The following is a 16729-nucleotide window of genomic DNA, read 5'->3' as shown; positions in this document are numbered from 1 at the left end:
GGCATGGGGAATTTTAGTTCCCCAACCAGGGATCAAACCTGTGCCCCTTGCTTTGAAAGAATAGAGTCTCAACCACTGGACCAGGGAAATCCCAACATCAATTATATTTTGAAGGGTTGAATTGTGATTTTTTTTTTTTTTTTTAATATCAGCTAGGAGATGGCTGTTTTGCCACTTGTCATCCCTGAAAAGATCAGTAAATTTGAAACAAGCGTGCCTTTTTATAAAACACTTCATCTTAAAATTTCTCCTAAGAATTTGGTATCCGAATCACAATAAATCTGGTTTATTATAAAAATCATTTTCACTCTCCATCTAATTAAAGAGAATGATTCCGTATCTTTGTGAAAGTAAAAGATATTCTTCTGTGTTTAATTTATTCTAATTTTAAATTCATCTGTGAAGTATTGCATGACCTTGTTTCTGTCATTTAGTCTCTTTAATATAGGTTTGAAATGAAGATAACAAATATGACTGTTTATTTCATAAGCATGCTTTAAGGACTTATTAATATTTTATGTAAGCAAAAATGACAGTATCATTCAGGCCATTGATGTATGAAAGAAAAGTTTAGAGAATTAATTCTCTAAGAAGAATTAGTGTAGTTGAGAAGCAACAGGGTTTTTGTGGGGAAAATATCTTTGACTTGTGAAAGGTAGTAGTCATTTTAACTCTTTCTCAGGAAGAGTTGCCCTTCCCCTAACTCTGCTGCTACTGCTGCTGCTGCTAAGTCACTTCAGTCGTGTCCGACTCTGTGCGACCCCATAGATGGCAGCCCACCAGGCCCCGCCGTCCCTGGGATTCTCCAAGCAAGAACACTGGAGTGGCTTGCCATTTCCTCCTCCAATGCATGAAAGTGAAAAGTGAAAGTGAAGTCGCTCAGTCGTGTCTGACTCTTAGCGACCCCATGGACTGCAGCCTAGCAGGCTCCTCCGTCCATGGGATTTTCCAGGCAAGAGTACTGGAGTGGGGTGCCCCCTAACTCTGGTCCTCACTAAATCCCCTGATGGGCTTGATTTGATTGAAGGGTTGGATTGAGTAGATTAGATTCATTAGTTTGGTTTGACTGATTTAATTTGTATCAGCTCCTCACTAAAGCCTATGGTCCTCAATAAGGCCTGACACTGTTCCTCACAAAGACCTGACTCTGATCTAAGGATTTAATCGATTGGATTGATGTGATAATTGATTTGTTACAAAACAGTTCTATTTTAAACTTTATATGGTTTTTGCTGTTTGATTTATTTTAAGTGGGTCATTTATATTATAATCTTTTTTTTTTTTTTAACAGATGGATGAATTGCATATACCCATGATCCAGTGGATGGTAAATTTGCTGATTTTAATGATACCTGACTTTCCTGATCCAGATATTCTCATAAGTCTGGAGAACAGTGCTGAAAAACGTGACCTCGGAATTGCCAAGTTAGAGCTAGATGCAATGGCCCTGGCAAAAAAGTTGTCCCAATATTCCAGCTATTTGAGCAGGTGAAACTATCTGGTTATTGTATTATTTCTGTTGAAAATTAAACATGGCATAAAGCAGAGGAAAAACACTGTAAATCAACTATACTCCAATAAAAATTGAAAAAAAAAAAAGCAGAGGAGAGAAGGGCAGTTAGTAGTAGCAATAAGGGATTGTTTTAAAACCCTGAAAGAAATACTAGGTCAGTTTTTAAGCTAGCTTCAACACTGTCCTGTTGAAATGTGAAATTTTGGTGTTTTCTTAATTACTTTAGAATTCCTTTGAAAACAGTGTTAGCATAAGCAGGATAGGAAGTGTATATGTATGTGGGAGTGAGAAGTAAAACAAAAAAAAACAACAAACCAAACCAGCTGCATAAATAAATTACAGTTTTGCACCTATTGTGGGGGGAGTAAGTGTAATTTGCATATGTAATTCCATGCAAAATTGAATGTATACTTTTATATGTTTTACTAAACACCAACCAAAACATATTTTAAAAAAGCAAAAAGTGAGGAACTTTCCTGGTGGTCCAGTGGCTAAGACTCTGAGCTCTCATTGCCAGAGGCTTGGGCTTGATCCCTGGTCAGGATCTAAGACCTGTGTCTTAGGTCCTGTGGTCAGGAACTAAGACCCAATGCAGACAAATAAATTTTTTTAAAAAGAGGGAAAAAGCCTTATATCTGAAAAGCTCGAAGATTCCCATCGAATGAAGAAGATGTCTATAAAACTGTACTTTATTAACTAGGAAGCATACTGTCACTATGATTACTTCAGATTTGGGAAGTTGCTTTTACAATTTAGCCAGTTTTGCCTTCATTTCCGTTCAGTGTTGCCAATGGTTGAACATGACTTGAATGGAGGGGGGGGGGATAGGACTGAGAAACTGAGCAAGAAACAAATTATTCTGTGGTCAATCAGTAGCTTAATTATTATGGTAAACTTCCACTGTATTTGGATTTATAAGAGAAACCAGCAATAAAAAGGTGATGCTCTGTATGTGTGTGTGTGTGTGTGTGTGTTTTTCAGTTGTTGCAAAGAGCTGGTAGTAGCTATGGCTGTGAATAAAGCAAGTCACTTAGAAAAAAATCCTGATAAGGAGCTTAATGAACTGGAGAAGATGAAGGTAATAACTCTATACTCCCCTTACTTTTGCTTTGTTTGTTTTAAGTAGACTTTTTGGGCATAATTGCTTTACAACAAACTGCACATACTTAAATGTGCAATTTGATAATTTCTAAAATGTACATACACTTGTAAAATAATCACTATGATTGAAAAAGGAGCATATCCAACAAGCTCAAAGTTTCCTTGTACCCCTTTATAATCTCTCCTTACAGCCTTGTTCTGTCCCAGGCAACGTCTGATCCACTTTCTAACCTCAAAGATGAGTTTTCAAGTTTTAGAATTTATATCAATTGAATCATACAGAATATATACATTTCTTTGTCTGACTTCTTTGACCAAGCAGAATTATTTTTAGATTTGCACTGTTGCTTTTGTCAAAATGGCTTTTTAGTGCTGAGCAGTATCTCATTGAATGGAAATACACCATTTATCAACCATTCTTTGCTGATGAACGTTTGAATTATTTCCATTTTTTATTATTACAAGTAAAGCTTCAATGGATATGCACATACATATGCACCGCTTTCATTTGTCTTAAATAAGTATCTAGAAATGGTTAGGTCATATGGCTTGCGTTTGTAGCTTTTTGAGAAACTGTCTTCTACGTTCCTGCCAGCAGTATATGAATGTTCCAGTTGTTTCACACCCTCACCAAAATTTGTTTCAGACAGTGATTTCAATTTTAGACATTCCAGTAAGTGGCTCGTGGCATGCCATTGTAGTTTTAATTTGCATTTCCTTCATGATCAGTGATGTTGAACATCTTTTCATGGGATTATTTGGCATTGCATCTCCTTTGGTGAAAGGTACAAAGCTGCTAAGAGGGTAGATCTTAAAAGTTATCACAAGAAAAAAAAATGTAACTATTTGAGGTAATAGATGTTTACTGAATTTGTTGTGGTAATCATTTTGCAATACATACATATATCAAATCATTATGTTGTACATATTAAACATGTGCAGTGTTATACATCAAGTATATATCAGTAAAACTGGAAAAGTGCTAAAAAAATACAATTGTTTTATAATTTGGTTACTGGTTACTTGATATGTTTAAGTCGTTACAAGTGAAATAAAATTAATAAACTGTTCATGGAAAAAAGGCAAAATATCTGCTCAAATCTTTGGCCTTTTATTATTGGTTTGTTTTGTTATCATTGAATTTGAAAGTATATTATATATTCTGGATAAAAGTCCTTTATCAGATGTGTGATTTAGAAATATTTTCTCTCAGTCTGTGACTTCCTTTTCTTCTCTTAACAATGTCTTTGAAAAAGGGGAACTTCTTAACTGATGAAGTCCAATCTATCATTTTTTTTCTTTTATGGGTCTTCTTTTGGTATTGTTATCTAAGAAAAATTTTGTATAGTAACATCTGAAGATTTATAGTTTTAAGCTTTGTGGGTTCAGATCTGTGACCCATTTTGAATGACCCGTTTTTTTCTTTTCTGGTGCCAGATATGGGTTGAAGTTCACTTTTTGGCATTTGGATATCCAGTTGTTTAGCACCGTGTGTTGAAAAAAACTACCCTTTCTCTATTCAGAAGCCTTTTCATCTTTTTAAAAATCTGGAGGGCACAGCAGCCCACTCTAGTGTTCTTGCCCGGAGAATCCCCATGGACAGAGGAGCCAGCAGGCTACAGTCCATAGGGTCCCAGAGAGTCAGACACGACTGAGCGACTAAGCACAGCACATTGATCGTATATATGGATATTATTCTGGATATTCTACTATGTTCTATTATCTGTATGTCAACATTGTCACCATTATCAATTTTGTTTTGATTGCTATAGTTTTATAATGTTCTGAGATTAGTAATGTAAATCCTCCAAATTTGTTCTTTTTCAAGATTGCCCAGGCTATTCTAGGTCCTTTGCTTTCCATATGTGAAGTTCTTAGAATTAGCTTATCAATGTTTCCAAAGAAACCTATTAGGATTTTTCTTATGATTACATTTTATCTATTGATTAATTTGTGGAGAACTGACATCCTAACAGTATTGAGTCTTTGGGCCTGTGAAAATTATATATCTCTTCATTTACTTAAGTTCTTTATTTCTTTCAGCAAAGTTTTGTAGTTTTCAGTATATAGGTCTTTGTAAGGTTTATTCCTATGTATTTTATATTTTGGTACTGTTACAAATTATATTATTCTGTAATTTCAATTTCTTATTATTCTTTTGTAACAGAATTATCATTGATTTTTAAAATTTTTGATTTTATTGGAGTATAGTTGATTTACAATGTTGTGTTAGTTTCAGGTGTACAGCAAAGCGATTCAGTCATGCATATACATGTATTCATTCTTTTTAGGTGTTTGTTTATGTATTTTTGGCTGTGCCGGGTCCATGTTGCTGCACACACAAGCCTTCTCTAGTCATTGTGGTGGCTTCCCTTGCTGCAGAGCTCAGGTACTAGGCATGCGGGATTCAGCAGTTGTGGTGCCATGGACTTAGTTGCTCCGTGACACACGAGATCTTCCCAGATCAGGGACTAAACCCATGTCCCCTGCTTTAGCAGGCAGATTCTTATCCACTGGACCACCAGGAAGTCCCTATTCATTCCTTTTTAGATTCTTTTTTCTTATAGGTGATCACAGAATATTGAGTAGAGTTCCCTGAGCTCTATAGGATGTCCTTGTTCATTATCTATCTTGTATATAATAGTTTGGGTATGTTCATCCCAAGCTCTTGATTTATCCTTCCCCATGTTTTCCCCTTTGGTAAGCTTGTTTTTGATATCTGTAAGACTTTCTGTTTTGTAAAAGTTCATTTGTATCATTTTTTAAGAATGATTAAAAAAATTTTTTTAATTAGATTGCACATATGAGTGATATGATATTTATCATTCTCTATCTGGCTTCACTTAGTATGATAATCTCTAGGTCCTTCCATGTTGCTGCAAATGTCAGTAATTCATTCTTTTTATGACTGAGTACTGTTCTGTTATATGTGTGTATATATATATGTATCACATCTTTATTCCTCTGTTTATGGGCATTTAGGTTGCTTCCATGTCTAGGCTATTGAGCACAGTGCTACAATGAGCATTGTATCATGATTTTTAAAATATATTTATTTCATATCTTGTGACCTTACTGAACTCACTTATCCCTGCTAAGAAGTTTTTTTTTTTACCCTGGATTCCTTAGAATTTTCTATGTACATAATTATATCATCTGCAGATAAGGACAGTTTTATTTATTTCTTTCTAGTTTACCTGCCTTTAATTTCTTCTTCTTGACTTCTTGACTAACTAGAGTCTCCAGTACCAGACTGAGTAAAAGTGGTGAGAACAGACATCCTTGTTATAGTTTGGGGGAAAGTATTTATCCTGTCGTCTTTAAGTATAATGGAAGGATGGAAGGTGTAGGCTTTTCCTAGGTGTCCTTTATCATATTGATGAAGCTTTATTTTTATTCCATGTTTGTTAAAAATCTTTTTAGAGTCAGGAGTGAATGTTGAATGTTGGATTTTATCAAATCCTTTTTCTGCCTCTACTGAGACAGTCGATGAGTTGTCTTTTTTAGTCTTTTAACATGACCACTAACATTGATTGATGTTTTATTATTTATTTATTTATGACTGTGCTGGGTCTTCATTGTGTGCGTGGACTTTCTCTAGTTGCAGCGCACAGGCTGCTTTGGTGGACCACAGGCTTTAGGACACACAGGGTCAGTAGCAGTGCTTGGGTTCTCTAGTTGTGCATGGGTTTAGTTGCCCCATGGGCATGTGGGATCTTAGTTCTCTGACCAGAGATCAAACTCATGTTCCCTGCGTTGGAAGGCAGATTCTTAACCACTGGGCCACCAGGGAAGTCCCTGATTGATTTTTGAATTGAATATTAAATGAACCTTACGTTCCTGGTATAAACCCCACTTGATCATGGTGTACTATCTTTTTATATATTACTAAATTCAATTGGTTGAAGTTTTGTGTAGAATTTTTGCATTGATGTTCTTGAAGATACTGATTATATATTAGTAGTTTACTTTGTTTTTTAGTATTTTTGGTTTTGATATTAGGGGTAATGTTAGTCTCTTAAAATGAGTTAGAAAGTGTTTTTTACTCTTCTATTTTATAGAGCAATTTGTATAGAATTATAAATTATTTTTTCATTAAATGTTTGATATAATTCACCAGTGAAGTCATTTAGGTTTGTGAGAAAGTTTTAAGTTACAAAGATAGAGCTATTCAGATACAAGGCTAGCCAGTTTCTCTACTGGGTATAAGGAAATTTCCTTACTGCATATAGGGCTATTATATCTTCTTGAGAGAGCTCCTTAGCTTTGGTCTTGTAAGGAATCTGTAATTTCATCTAAGTTGTCTAATTTATTGATGCAGAGTTGCTCACATTATTCCCCATTATCCTTTTAATAATTATAGGATGTCCACTCTTGTCCCTGTTATTGAAAATTTGTATTTTTTCTCTTTTTTTTCTCATCAGTCTATAAAAAGATTTGTCTATTTTTTTGATCTCAAAAACTTGATTTTGCCTTTACAAATTTTTTTCTATTTTTTTGTTTCGCTAATTTCCACACTGCTCTTTATTATTTCCTTATTTCTACTTATTTTGGGTTTAATTTACTCTTCCTTTTCTTGTTTTATAAGGTATGGTGACTCAGTTGGGTAAAGAGCCCGCCTGCAGTGCAGGAACTGTAGTTTGATCCCTGGGTGGGGAAGATCCCCTGGAGGAGGACACGGCAACCCACTCCAGTATTCTTGCCTAGAGAATCCCTGGACAGAGGAGCCTGGCAGGCTGTAGTCCATGGGGTCGCACAGAGTTGGTCACTACTGAAGCGACTGAGTACATGCACATAAAGTATAGCTGAGCTTATGATTTTGAGACCCGCCCATAAACAGTAGAATGGATATTGTATTATGCTGTATCAGGACTGGTGTATAGAATGTAGTCAGTTTTCTGTTCTTTGGTCTGTTTGATGTTTAAATGGCTGTTCTCTTTAAATTCTGTGATTTTATGCTCTTCTGTATGTATAATAGATCTCACAGTTTTTTTAAAAATGGATTATAACAAAATTTTATGTGTAATATCTTACTAATTTAAAAATCTCTAAGAAATGGAGAATTTTAGGAAAATATACAGTAACATTAATTTTAGAAGGATAAAACTGGTCAGTTTTCAGAGAAGAAATTGATGCATTTGTTGAAAATGAACCTCAAAATTTTGCCTGGACTCCATAGATGTGTTCAGACTTTGAAGGAGCAGGTAATCCCCATGCCAGTTTAAGAGCATAGGTAATGATTGAACCTCTCCCCAGTTTATTTCATATAGCTGGCAAAGTTTTTTTTAACCCCAGTAAATTATAGGAGAAATAGTGTTAGTGTTAGTCGCTCAGTTGTCCCTGACTCTTTGCAACCCCATGGACTGCAGCCCACCAGGCTCCTCTGTCCATGAGATTTTCCAGGCCAAGGATACTGGAGTGGGTTGCCATTTCCTTCTCCAGGGGATCTTCCCAACCCAGGATTGAACCTGGGTCTCCTGCACTGCAGGCAGATTCTTTACTGACTGAGGTACAAGGGAAGTCAAATGAAACTACAAATGAAGTTTAGGAGAAATAAACTTCATAAATATAGATGCTAAATCCAAATTTTAAAATAGCAATTCCATTCAGTAGAAACTGAAAATAATAACACTATGAATAACTGGCATACATGTCAGGAGAGTAAGAATATTTTAGTATTTGAAATATGTTTTTATAGGTATATTTTACTTCTCATCTAGGAACTGAAATGTCTTTTAGTTTTGTTTCCGGGAAGACCTCAGAGGCATTGTTTCCAGCAGATTTGTGTGCCTCTGAACTGAACAGTCTCTTGGATCTTGTAGCCCTTATATTGTGCATCTAAAGTGTGCTCACATGTTCTCAGGCCTGCTGCTACCCACCCAGATGTAGTGAATATCCTGGTTTTGGTAGGCTGGATCTGCCATAGATGTTAGTAGGGACTCATTGGCCTGTTTTGTTATACACCTTATTTCTCATTTACTTAAATGGGATAGAGCTATGTGATGAGACCGCATTTTCAGATAAGGGCGATTTTAGAATGAAGATTCAGGGTACTTTGAGGTATATCTCCTCATTAAAGTTAAAGCTATAGAGGGGACTTCCTTGGTAGTCCAGTGGTTGAGATTTTGCCTTTCAATGCAGGAGGTGTGGGTTCCATCCCTGGTCAGGGAGCTCAAGATCTCATATGCATCAAGGCCAAGAAACCAGAGCATAAACAACAGAAGCCATATTGTAATAAATTCAATAAAGACTAAAATTAGTACACATAAAAAAATCTTTAAAAAATGTTAAAGCTATAGCAATATGGGGGAGATGTTATGGTGAGGGGATCTTGGGGACTTATATAAAGTCATCCAGGACATTCTCTGGTGGTCCAGTGGTTACAACTTGGTGCTTTCACTGCAGGGTCCTGGGTTTGATCCCTGGTCAAGAACTAAGGTCCTGCAAGCTGCATGGTGCTGCCAAAAAAAAAAAACAAAAACCCGTATTAGGAGATTTTATGAGAGCTTTGTGTAGTGGACCATTCACAGCCTAATTCACCCCAGCCCCTGACTGGAGGTCCATGACCTAACCATCTCTGAGAACCTATCCTTTCCACCAGGCTAATTTGGTCTTCTGTTAAGCTCTTTCTCATTTATTTACTATCCTTTTGCCAACAATTTCAGATTAATAAACTGGGAAGGTGTTATCAGAAAAGGCTGAGGATCAGCTCTTCCACCAGAAGACTTTAATTGGTCCTATGCTCGGGCCTTTTTTCCTCCCAAACGCATCTGTCCCCTCTTTAACCCTGAGGCTGAGGCCGTTCAACAGGTGCATCAAGCTAGTTTATGGCTTAACAGCCATGCACCTGCCCTGGAACTGCCTCAGTACTCATTATTTTATTTTTAAATTAATGGTTAGTTCCCCTCTCATTAGGGTTATCTTCATTTCAAATTCATCCCCATCCTGACTACTACTGTCTTCCCCTCGTCTCCTGGACAAGGGTATGTGAATCTTTATGACATCAGACTCTGGAACTTATATGGCCTTATGCATATCCTACAAGGTGAAGAGTAGAAGATGATTCTCCAGAGAAGCTTTCTCTAGTGTGGGCATACTGTGATGCTGTGTGGCTTGTAGCACACCCCAGCCACATTCCAGCCCTTGAAGAAGAACATCTTGCCAACCCAAAGGACTGATATTTGACCTTAATGATGGTTTCCCACAATCTGGTATTTCTTGGGCTCCTTCCTGATAAATGTGAGAGTTGCATGATGCTGGACTGGTTTCTGGATCAGGAGGCCTCTTCAATCAGCATCCTCTGGAGTTTGATCACTCTTACTGATGGTTCATACTCCACTTTACCATAATAATCCCCTACTTCATGAAGTCTTGGGAATGATCTAGTTCCCCAAGACCATGAAGGCAGTGCAGCAACTAATGACCCTATTTGCCTCCCATCTGATCCTGGTGTATTCATTCGGACCTCACCCAGCTGGGCTGCCATCTTCCAAGAGGACTCAGTTCTTGGGATTCTTACTTCTATGCCTATTTCTGAAAAAAAGATGATCTCAGTGCATATCAGCTGCTTCACTTGGGAATGAGACTTGCTTATGCTTTCATTTGCTGTTTAGGAGCACTATATCAAAGAGTCCTGGCATCCAGTCAGACTACAACACTGGGTCCACTACAGCTGAAGCAGCTGCTGAAAACCTAGAATAAGCCAGATAGATGTCTTTTTTCAAGTGTGTTAGGTTGGTCATCTATAATGTGCCAGGCGTCTAGATTTAGAGTCACTGATGCCTTGGGGTTTGTTCATAATCTGAGCAATCAGGAGATTACCTGGAAAGATTTCTGAGATAACCTTCAGCAGGCCAAGACTGGTGGAAGACACACACTGACCAGCACCCGATAGTTCTGAGAACACGTGGGAAGGAACAATCCTTTCAATGCCAAAGAAATACCTACCATGGTAGAAATGAGAAGACTTCTGGCTGGTGCCCTTCACACTGACTTCTGGCTGCAGTTGATGCCATTCTTTCTTGTCGTGCCCTGTGTAATCTATCAAGACCCTGCTATCCACCTTGGGCCACAGTAACCTTTATGTTGCCCAAGATGCTACTGCCAGTTTGAGGATTTGGGCCTCTGAAAAGAGTGTGACTTTGAAGAGTGGTGCTGGAGAGTTGCCTCTTGCAGTGTTCCAGCAGGTAAACTCAGAGATCTCAGCTTTGTTACCCTTTTGGGGGGACCTGGAGATGATGGATTCTTAATAACTGCATTACCACCGTAGACCCACCACTTATAGCCTGTGGCCTTTTGTTCTTCTGTTTTTGATCCTCTACAATAGGCTTTACATTTAGGACCTTCTCCTTCTCCCCAGACATGAATTTTAGTCTGTCACTTCACATCAGAAGCATTTATTAACAGCCCTGAATCAGATGTTATCAGAATCAGAGTATTGATGGAAGGAGATCCACGTGTATTGATTGGCAACCGAGCTATCTCCATCTAGCTCATCAAAGGTGGTGTTAAAGGTTTTTTAGGAAAACTTCCTTGACTCTATAGGTAGCCTTGAAACTTTTATCAAAAATTCGTATTGGGACTTCCCTGACGGTCCAGTGACTAAGACTCTACACTCCCAATGCTGGGGCCTGGGTTTGATCCCTGGTCAGGGACCTAGATTCCCCATGCTACAATGGAAGGATCCCGTGTGCCACAACTAAGGCCCCATGCAGCCAACTAAGTAAATACATATTTTTTAAAGACTCGTAGTGATATTTTCCCACCGGATGTTCTATGGTAGTATTTTCAATGTCTCAGAAGTTTGTAAGAAAATGACTAGGGTCTGCTTTATAGAATGCAATTCAGCTGAAAATAGTTTATTTCTCATGGATGGTGAACTAACTCTGAAGAACTAAAACTTTTAAAAGGTCATTACTATTTTCAAAATTGACAAATGTTTTTGTTCTAGGTATGATAAAGTTAAAATATGCATCAAATTTTGCGGCTGGAAGGATCTTTAGGGGCAGTGGTATGATGGAGGCTCAGGCTGCCTCACAAGAGCTGACTGTGCAGACCTCTTCCCAACTCCGCATTCAGTGATAACATACTAAATTGATGACTACCATTGAAATTGCCCTATGAGAGTATATATTTTGGAATTCAACAAATGCTACAAATTAGGGATCCCCCCCACAAATAAATATTTTACCAGCTCCCCAGTACATAGGGGTCATCTAGAGTAAACCAACAGCTTCATCTGTTTTTAATAGATGAAGACTATTGAGAGTTTACTCAAGAAGCCACAACCAATTAGAAGAACTAAGGACTAGAACCCAATACTTTCATCTCCCTTGTTTGATCCTCTTTTCTGATATGCAGTAAGACATTGACCTAACTCTTTGAATGCAAAAGTTAAACTTAGTGATGTTAACAGAGCTGTGGTAAACTTATTTGTCTGAAGAGTCTTCTATTCCTTATTTATATACAAGGGTTTAGATTAGATTAAAAAATTTTTTGGCTCTGATTTTTCACAGTAATTCCACAATAAAAGTTTAATCACGAGAAAAATATGAGGTATATTACTGCTTTTTATGGTTTGCTTCAGAGAAGGCAATGGCACCCCACTCCAGTACTCTTGCCTGGGAAATCTCATGGACGGAGGAGCCTGGTAGGCTGCAGTCCATGGGGTTTCGAAGAGTCGAACTCGACTGAGCGACTTCACTTTCACTTTTCACTTTCATGCATTGGAGAAAGAAAAACGGCAACCCACTCCAGTATTCTTGCCTGGAGAATCCCAGGGACAGAGGAGCCTGGTGGGCTGCCGTCTATGGGGTCGCACAGATTCGGACACAACTGAAGTGACTTAGCAGCAGCAGCAGCATGGTTTGCTTCAAGGACCTAAAGTGGGTGATTATTTCCCCACATGGTAAAATTTCTTTTTTTTTTTGATGGTGTGAATGACCAAATCCCCTTCCCCAGAGAAATAATGCTTCCTAGTTCCCTCTGCTTTTTCCTCACTAATAAGGAATAATGCATCTTTTAAACACTGAATCCAAAGCTTAGCTGGTAGGAGATCTTAGTAAAGGTAGTTTTTCTGTTCCCTTTGTGGGAATAAGACCTGCTGTGGACCAATCGTGTTATCTTGATAGATAAGAGATGAGTTCCTTTTCTAAAAAAGTGCTTCAACTCTATTCACTCACTTTATTGGGGGCAGGAAAAGTAATACTTTGGTAATGGTTAAGAGCCCTGTCCACCTGGATTAGAATCTAAGCACAGTACGTAAATATATACGTGACCTTGAGCGAGATATTTAACTGCTCTATTCCTCAGTTTCCTCATCTTAAAAAATGAGGCTAGTAATAGTCTCATAATGAGGATCGAATGAGTTAGTAATGTGAATGCACAGAACAGACTGCTACATAAGTGTTTGCTGCTGTTATTGTCATGTAATTGACCCTGGTCAGTTGCATAACATTTATTGGGACAAGTCATTAGACCTTAGTAAATCCAACAGCCTTTCTGCCTCTAATTTTATAGCAGTTCACTACTTGTCTCATTTCAACCCAGATCCCAAACCCTGTTGATAAGAGATGATATGATTTAGGTCTATATTAATAGAAAATCACTTCTGCACAAATCTTTGAACTGAACTGACACAAAGTTAATTGAATGGAGTTATATTTAGAGGAATTACTCTTGGCAGTTCCTCAGTAGGAGTAAGTGAATAAATGAGTTGGTATAATCTGATTTTTTCTGTTTAGTGATTATCTTTTGTCTCTTCTCAGAAAGAATGTTATGATTGGATCACCACATCCTCTCACCTCCTTTCTGGTCTCAAAGGCAGAAAAATTAAGTTACTGACACATGAAGAAAAACAGCAGCTCCTTGGAGAAGAGGTATTTGCCATACATTAGCACTGGTCGTCATTCACGCTTTTCCTGTATTTCAATAGATAAGAGCACCTTGACTTTTTCCAACCAATGTTTTGAATCCTCATTCATTTACTGTATGAGAATTTGGGTTCTGACCAAGAGCACTGGCAGCTCTTCTCTCTTCTAAAGAAGAGAGTCCTCACCCAAACATCTCTCTTCACTTTCTTGGAGGGTGATTTTGCCTCCTAGGATATGGCAACGCACTCCTGGAAAATTGTTGCCTGGAAAATCCCATGGACTGAGGAGCCGGACAGACTACATAGTCCAGAGGGTCACAAAGAGTGGGACGTGACTGAACGCGGCACAACATATTACAGAGGGGAGCTGCCTGCCACTCCCTGAGGCCTGCCACTCCCTGAGGCATCTCCTCAGACTTCTCTGCTTCTGCCCACACCCCTCCTTCTCCACTTAGCCTCAGTCTTCCCATCAAGGTTATGTCTTCCTTTGGGTACTTAATCTCATGTGCATTGTCTTCTTTCTTTAGTATCTTTAATGCCTTCCTCTCTAATGATTCCATTTTATCAATGTATTCAGTTCAGTTCAGTCGCTCAGTCGTGTCCGACTCTGCGATCACATGAATCGCAGCACGCCAGGCCTCCCTGTATTAGCAATCTATAATCACGGTCTCTCTTCCATCTGAGAAAATATGTCCCTTGATTTTTTCTCCTCCTTTACTACTTCTTTCCTTCCTTCCTAGCACAATCACTTTTCTTAAAACTCTATGTAAAGTCCCCCAGTGAGCTTACTGTCAGATCCAGGTGTCTCCAATCCCATATTTAACCTGACTTCTCCGTAGCATTTGATACTGTTAACCATTCACTTTTTTGGTCATCTCTCTTTGCAAGACAAAAACTCCGTCTTTCTCCTATTTCTTTCTTTTCATGTAGTCTTCCACCTCTGCCTGCCTCTTAAATATTGATATTCTTTCCTTGGCTTATTTTCCCTCTCATTCAACACTCTCCACATTGCTATGTTAATCCTGTAGTTTTAACCACCTGTTAACTGAGGATCCCAAGTCAATGAATATCATGTACCTAATGGCTTCCCTGGTGGCTCAGCTGGTAAAGAATCCACCTGCAATGCGGAAGACCTGGGTCAATCCCTGGGTTGGGAAGAGCCCCTGGAGGAGGGCATGGCAACCCACTCCAGTATTCTTGCCTGGAGAATCCCCATGGGCAGAGGAGCCTGGCAGGCTACCGTCCATTGAGTTGCAAAGAGTCAGACACAACTGAGCACACAATGGCAGTCACAAACGTTTATTTTTACTTCAGTCTGATGGAGTTCGTCTCCAGCAAAGTCTGAAGAAGCTCCTGTTGCTATTGGAGCCATAAACTATACAGGTGTGATCTGATGGCATATATGTCAATGCTCTTGGGTGTAAGAAGGAAGTTTCTGTCTATACACTTGCAGGACTTCTGTTTTACATTTATTTAATTTTTTTTTTTTTTTTTTAAATTTTGGCTGTACTATGTGGCTTGTGGGAGTTCCCCAACCAGGGGTTGAACCTGGGCCACAACAATGAAAGCTCTGATTGTAACCAGTAGACTACCAGGGAACTCCTTATTTTACATTTAAACACTGAAAAAAACACCATCTTTCTAAGTTGTACACCCTTAACAAATTCTCATTTTTTTTTTTGCTGCCCAGATCTTGGCCAGAATTATTTTGAATTAACCACTGAATGATTTCATTAACATTATATATCTTAAATTACAGTACAATTTTAGAAACTTAATGAAGTACCATAGATATAATCTTGCCTGCACTTCAGATCTAGGAAAAAATTCAAGACCTAAACAGAATCACAAAGACTTAAGAACAGAAAGGATTTTAAATGTCATTGAATTCAACCAACCATCAGATGCATGAATCTTAGTGTAACACCTACACAGTTGATCATTAGGTCTATATTTGAGTATCTGAAGTGATAGAGAACTTTCAGAGTTAGTCCATTTGTTTTTGGTGAGCAGTGACTATTAGAACATTATTCTTTTATTGAACAAAATGATAGACATTTCCTTGTAGCTTTTTTCCTACCTTCTGGTCCTAGTTCAGTCTTTGAGTTTGTATGAAAGGCTGTTACGTCCTCCGCATTATAGTACTTCCCACTATTCTGTATTATGGTATTTCTAACATTTGAAACTAGCTATATTCAACCTAAGTCTGTGTCTGGGTTTTCTATTATTTTATATTAATCTGTCTGTTCATTAGTCATCACCACAGTGTTTTAATTATTGAGGCCTTATGATACATTTTTATATTTGGTAGGGCCAGCACTTCCTCACTAATCTTTTTGGGGTGTTTGATGGCTATTCTTGTTTATTTATTCTTCTATATAATCTCCCTCTAGAAAATATATGATGCTTTAAAACTCAGGTGATATTAAATTTATATACTAACTTAGAACACACTTTTATGCTGTTGAGTAGTCCTGTGAAGAATATGGCTGACAGGATGTCCACCTGTATGCCTTTTAATAATGTTTTATCGTTTTCTCATTTTGCACATTTCTTGTAAGGTAGGCTTAAATATTTTATTTTTTGATATTTTAAATGGAATCTTCTTTTCCATTATACCTTCTAATTGGTTACTGTGTATATATTACTGATTTCTGTATTTTAATTTTTTTGTATGGTGACTCTACTAAATTATCTTATTATTTTAATAGCTTTTCAATAAATTCTTTTGGGTTCTCCAGATATTCAATTAAACCACCTACACATAGAAATAGTTTTACCTCTTTTCCCGCCCCCCCCAATTATTATGCCTTTAATTGCTTTTTCTTGTCTAATTGCATTGAATTATTCTTCTCCTCTTTCCTTCTGCCTTAATCTTTAGAATTTTCATTAGTGAGGACCTGCTGAAGGCAAACTCAATTTTTGGTTGTCTGAAAATGTCTTTTTTTCACCTCATTCTTAAATTTTTTGCTGTGTATACAATTCTAGGATGATTTTCTCTCTGCACATAGAAGATACTATTTCCACTGTTTTCCAGGTTTTGTTGTTACCAAACTGACAATTGAAAATCCAGCTGTCAGACTTCCTTTGTGGCTCAGTGGTAAATAATCACCTGCCAATGCAGGAGACACGGGTTCGATCCCTGGTATGGGAAGATCCCACACACTGCGGAGCAACTAAGCCTTTGCACCACAACTGTTGAGCCTGTGCTCTAGCGCACCCTAGAGCCCGTGCTCTCCAGCAAG

At 38.0% G+C, this 16729-nt stretch overlaps 1 protein-coding gene across 1 annotated transcript in view; it reads left to right on the top strand.

Annotated features, from left to right (window-relative positions):
* The window catches only part of AXDND1 (axonemal dynein light chain domain containing 1), a 79478-nt gene that overhangs the window by 44815 nt on the left and 17934 nt on the right, over window positions 1-16729 (top strand). Inside the window, exons 19-21 of the mRNA XM_070384863.1 lie at window positions 1292-1488; window positions 2495-2591; window positions 13381-13491. Of these exons, the coding sequence (XP_070240964.1) occupies window positions 1292-1488; window positions 2495-2591; window positions 13381-13491 (405 nt within the window). The remainder of the gene's footprint in view (window positions 1-1291; window positions 1489-2494; window positions 2592-13380; window positions 13492-16729) is intronic.

This window comes from Bos mutus, chromosome 16 (genome assembly GCF_027580195.1).
Source record: "Bos mutus isolate GX-2022 chromosome 16, NWIPB_WYAK_1.1, whole genome shotgun sequence".
In the NCBI taxonomy this organism is placed as follows: domain Eukaryota; kingdom Metazoa; phylum Chordata; class Mammalia; order Artiodactyla; family Bovidae; genus Bos; species Bos mutus.
The sequence above is the reverse complement of the archived record's forward strand: the minus strand, read 5'-3'. Positions and strand labels throughout refer to the sequence as shown.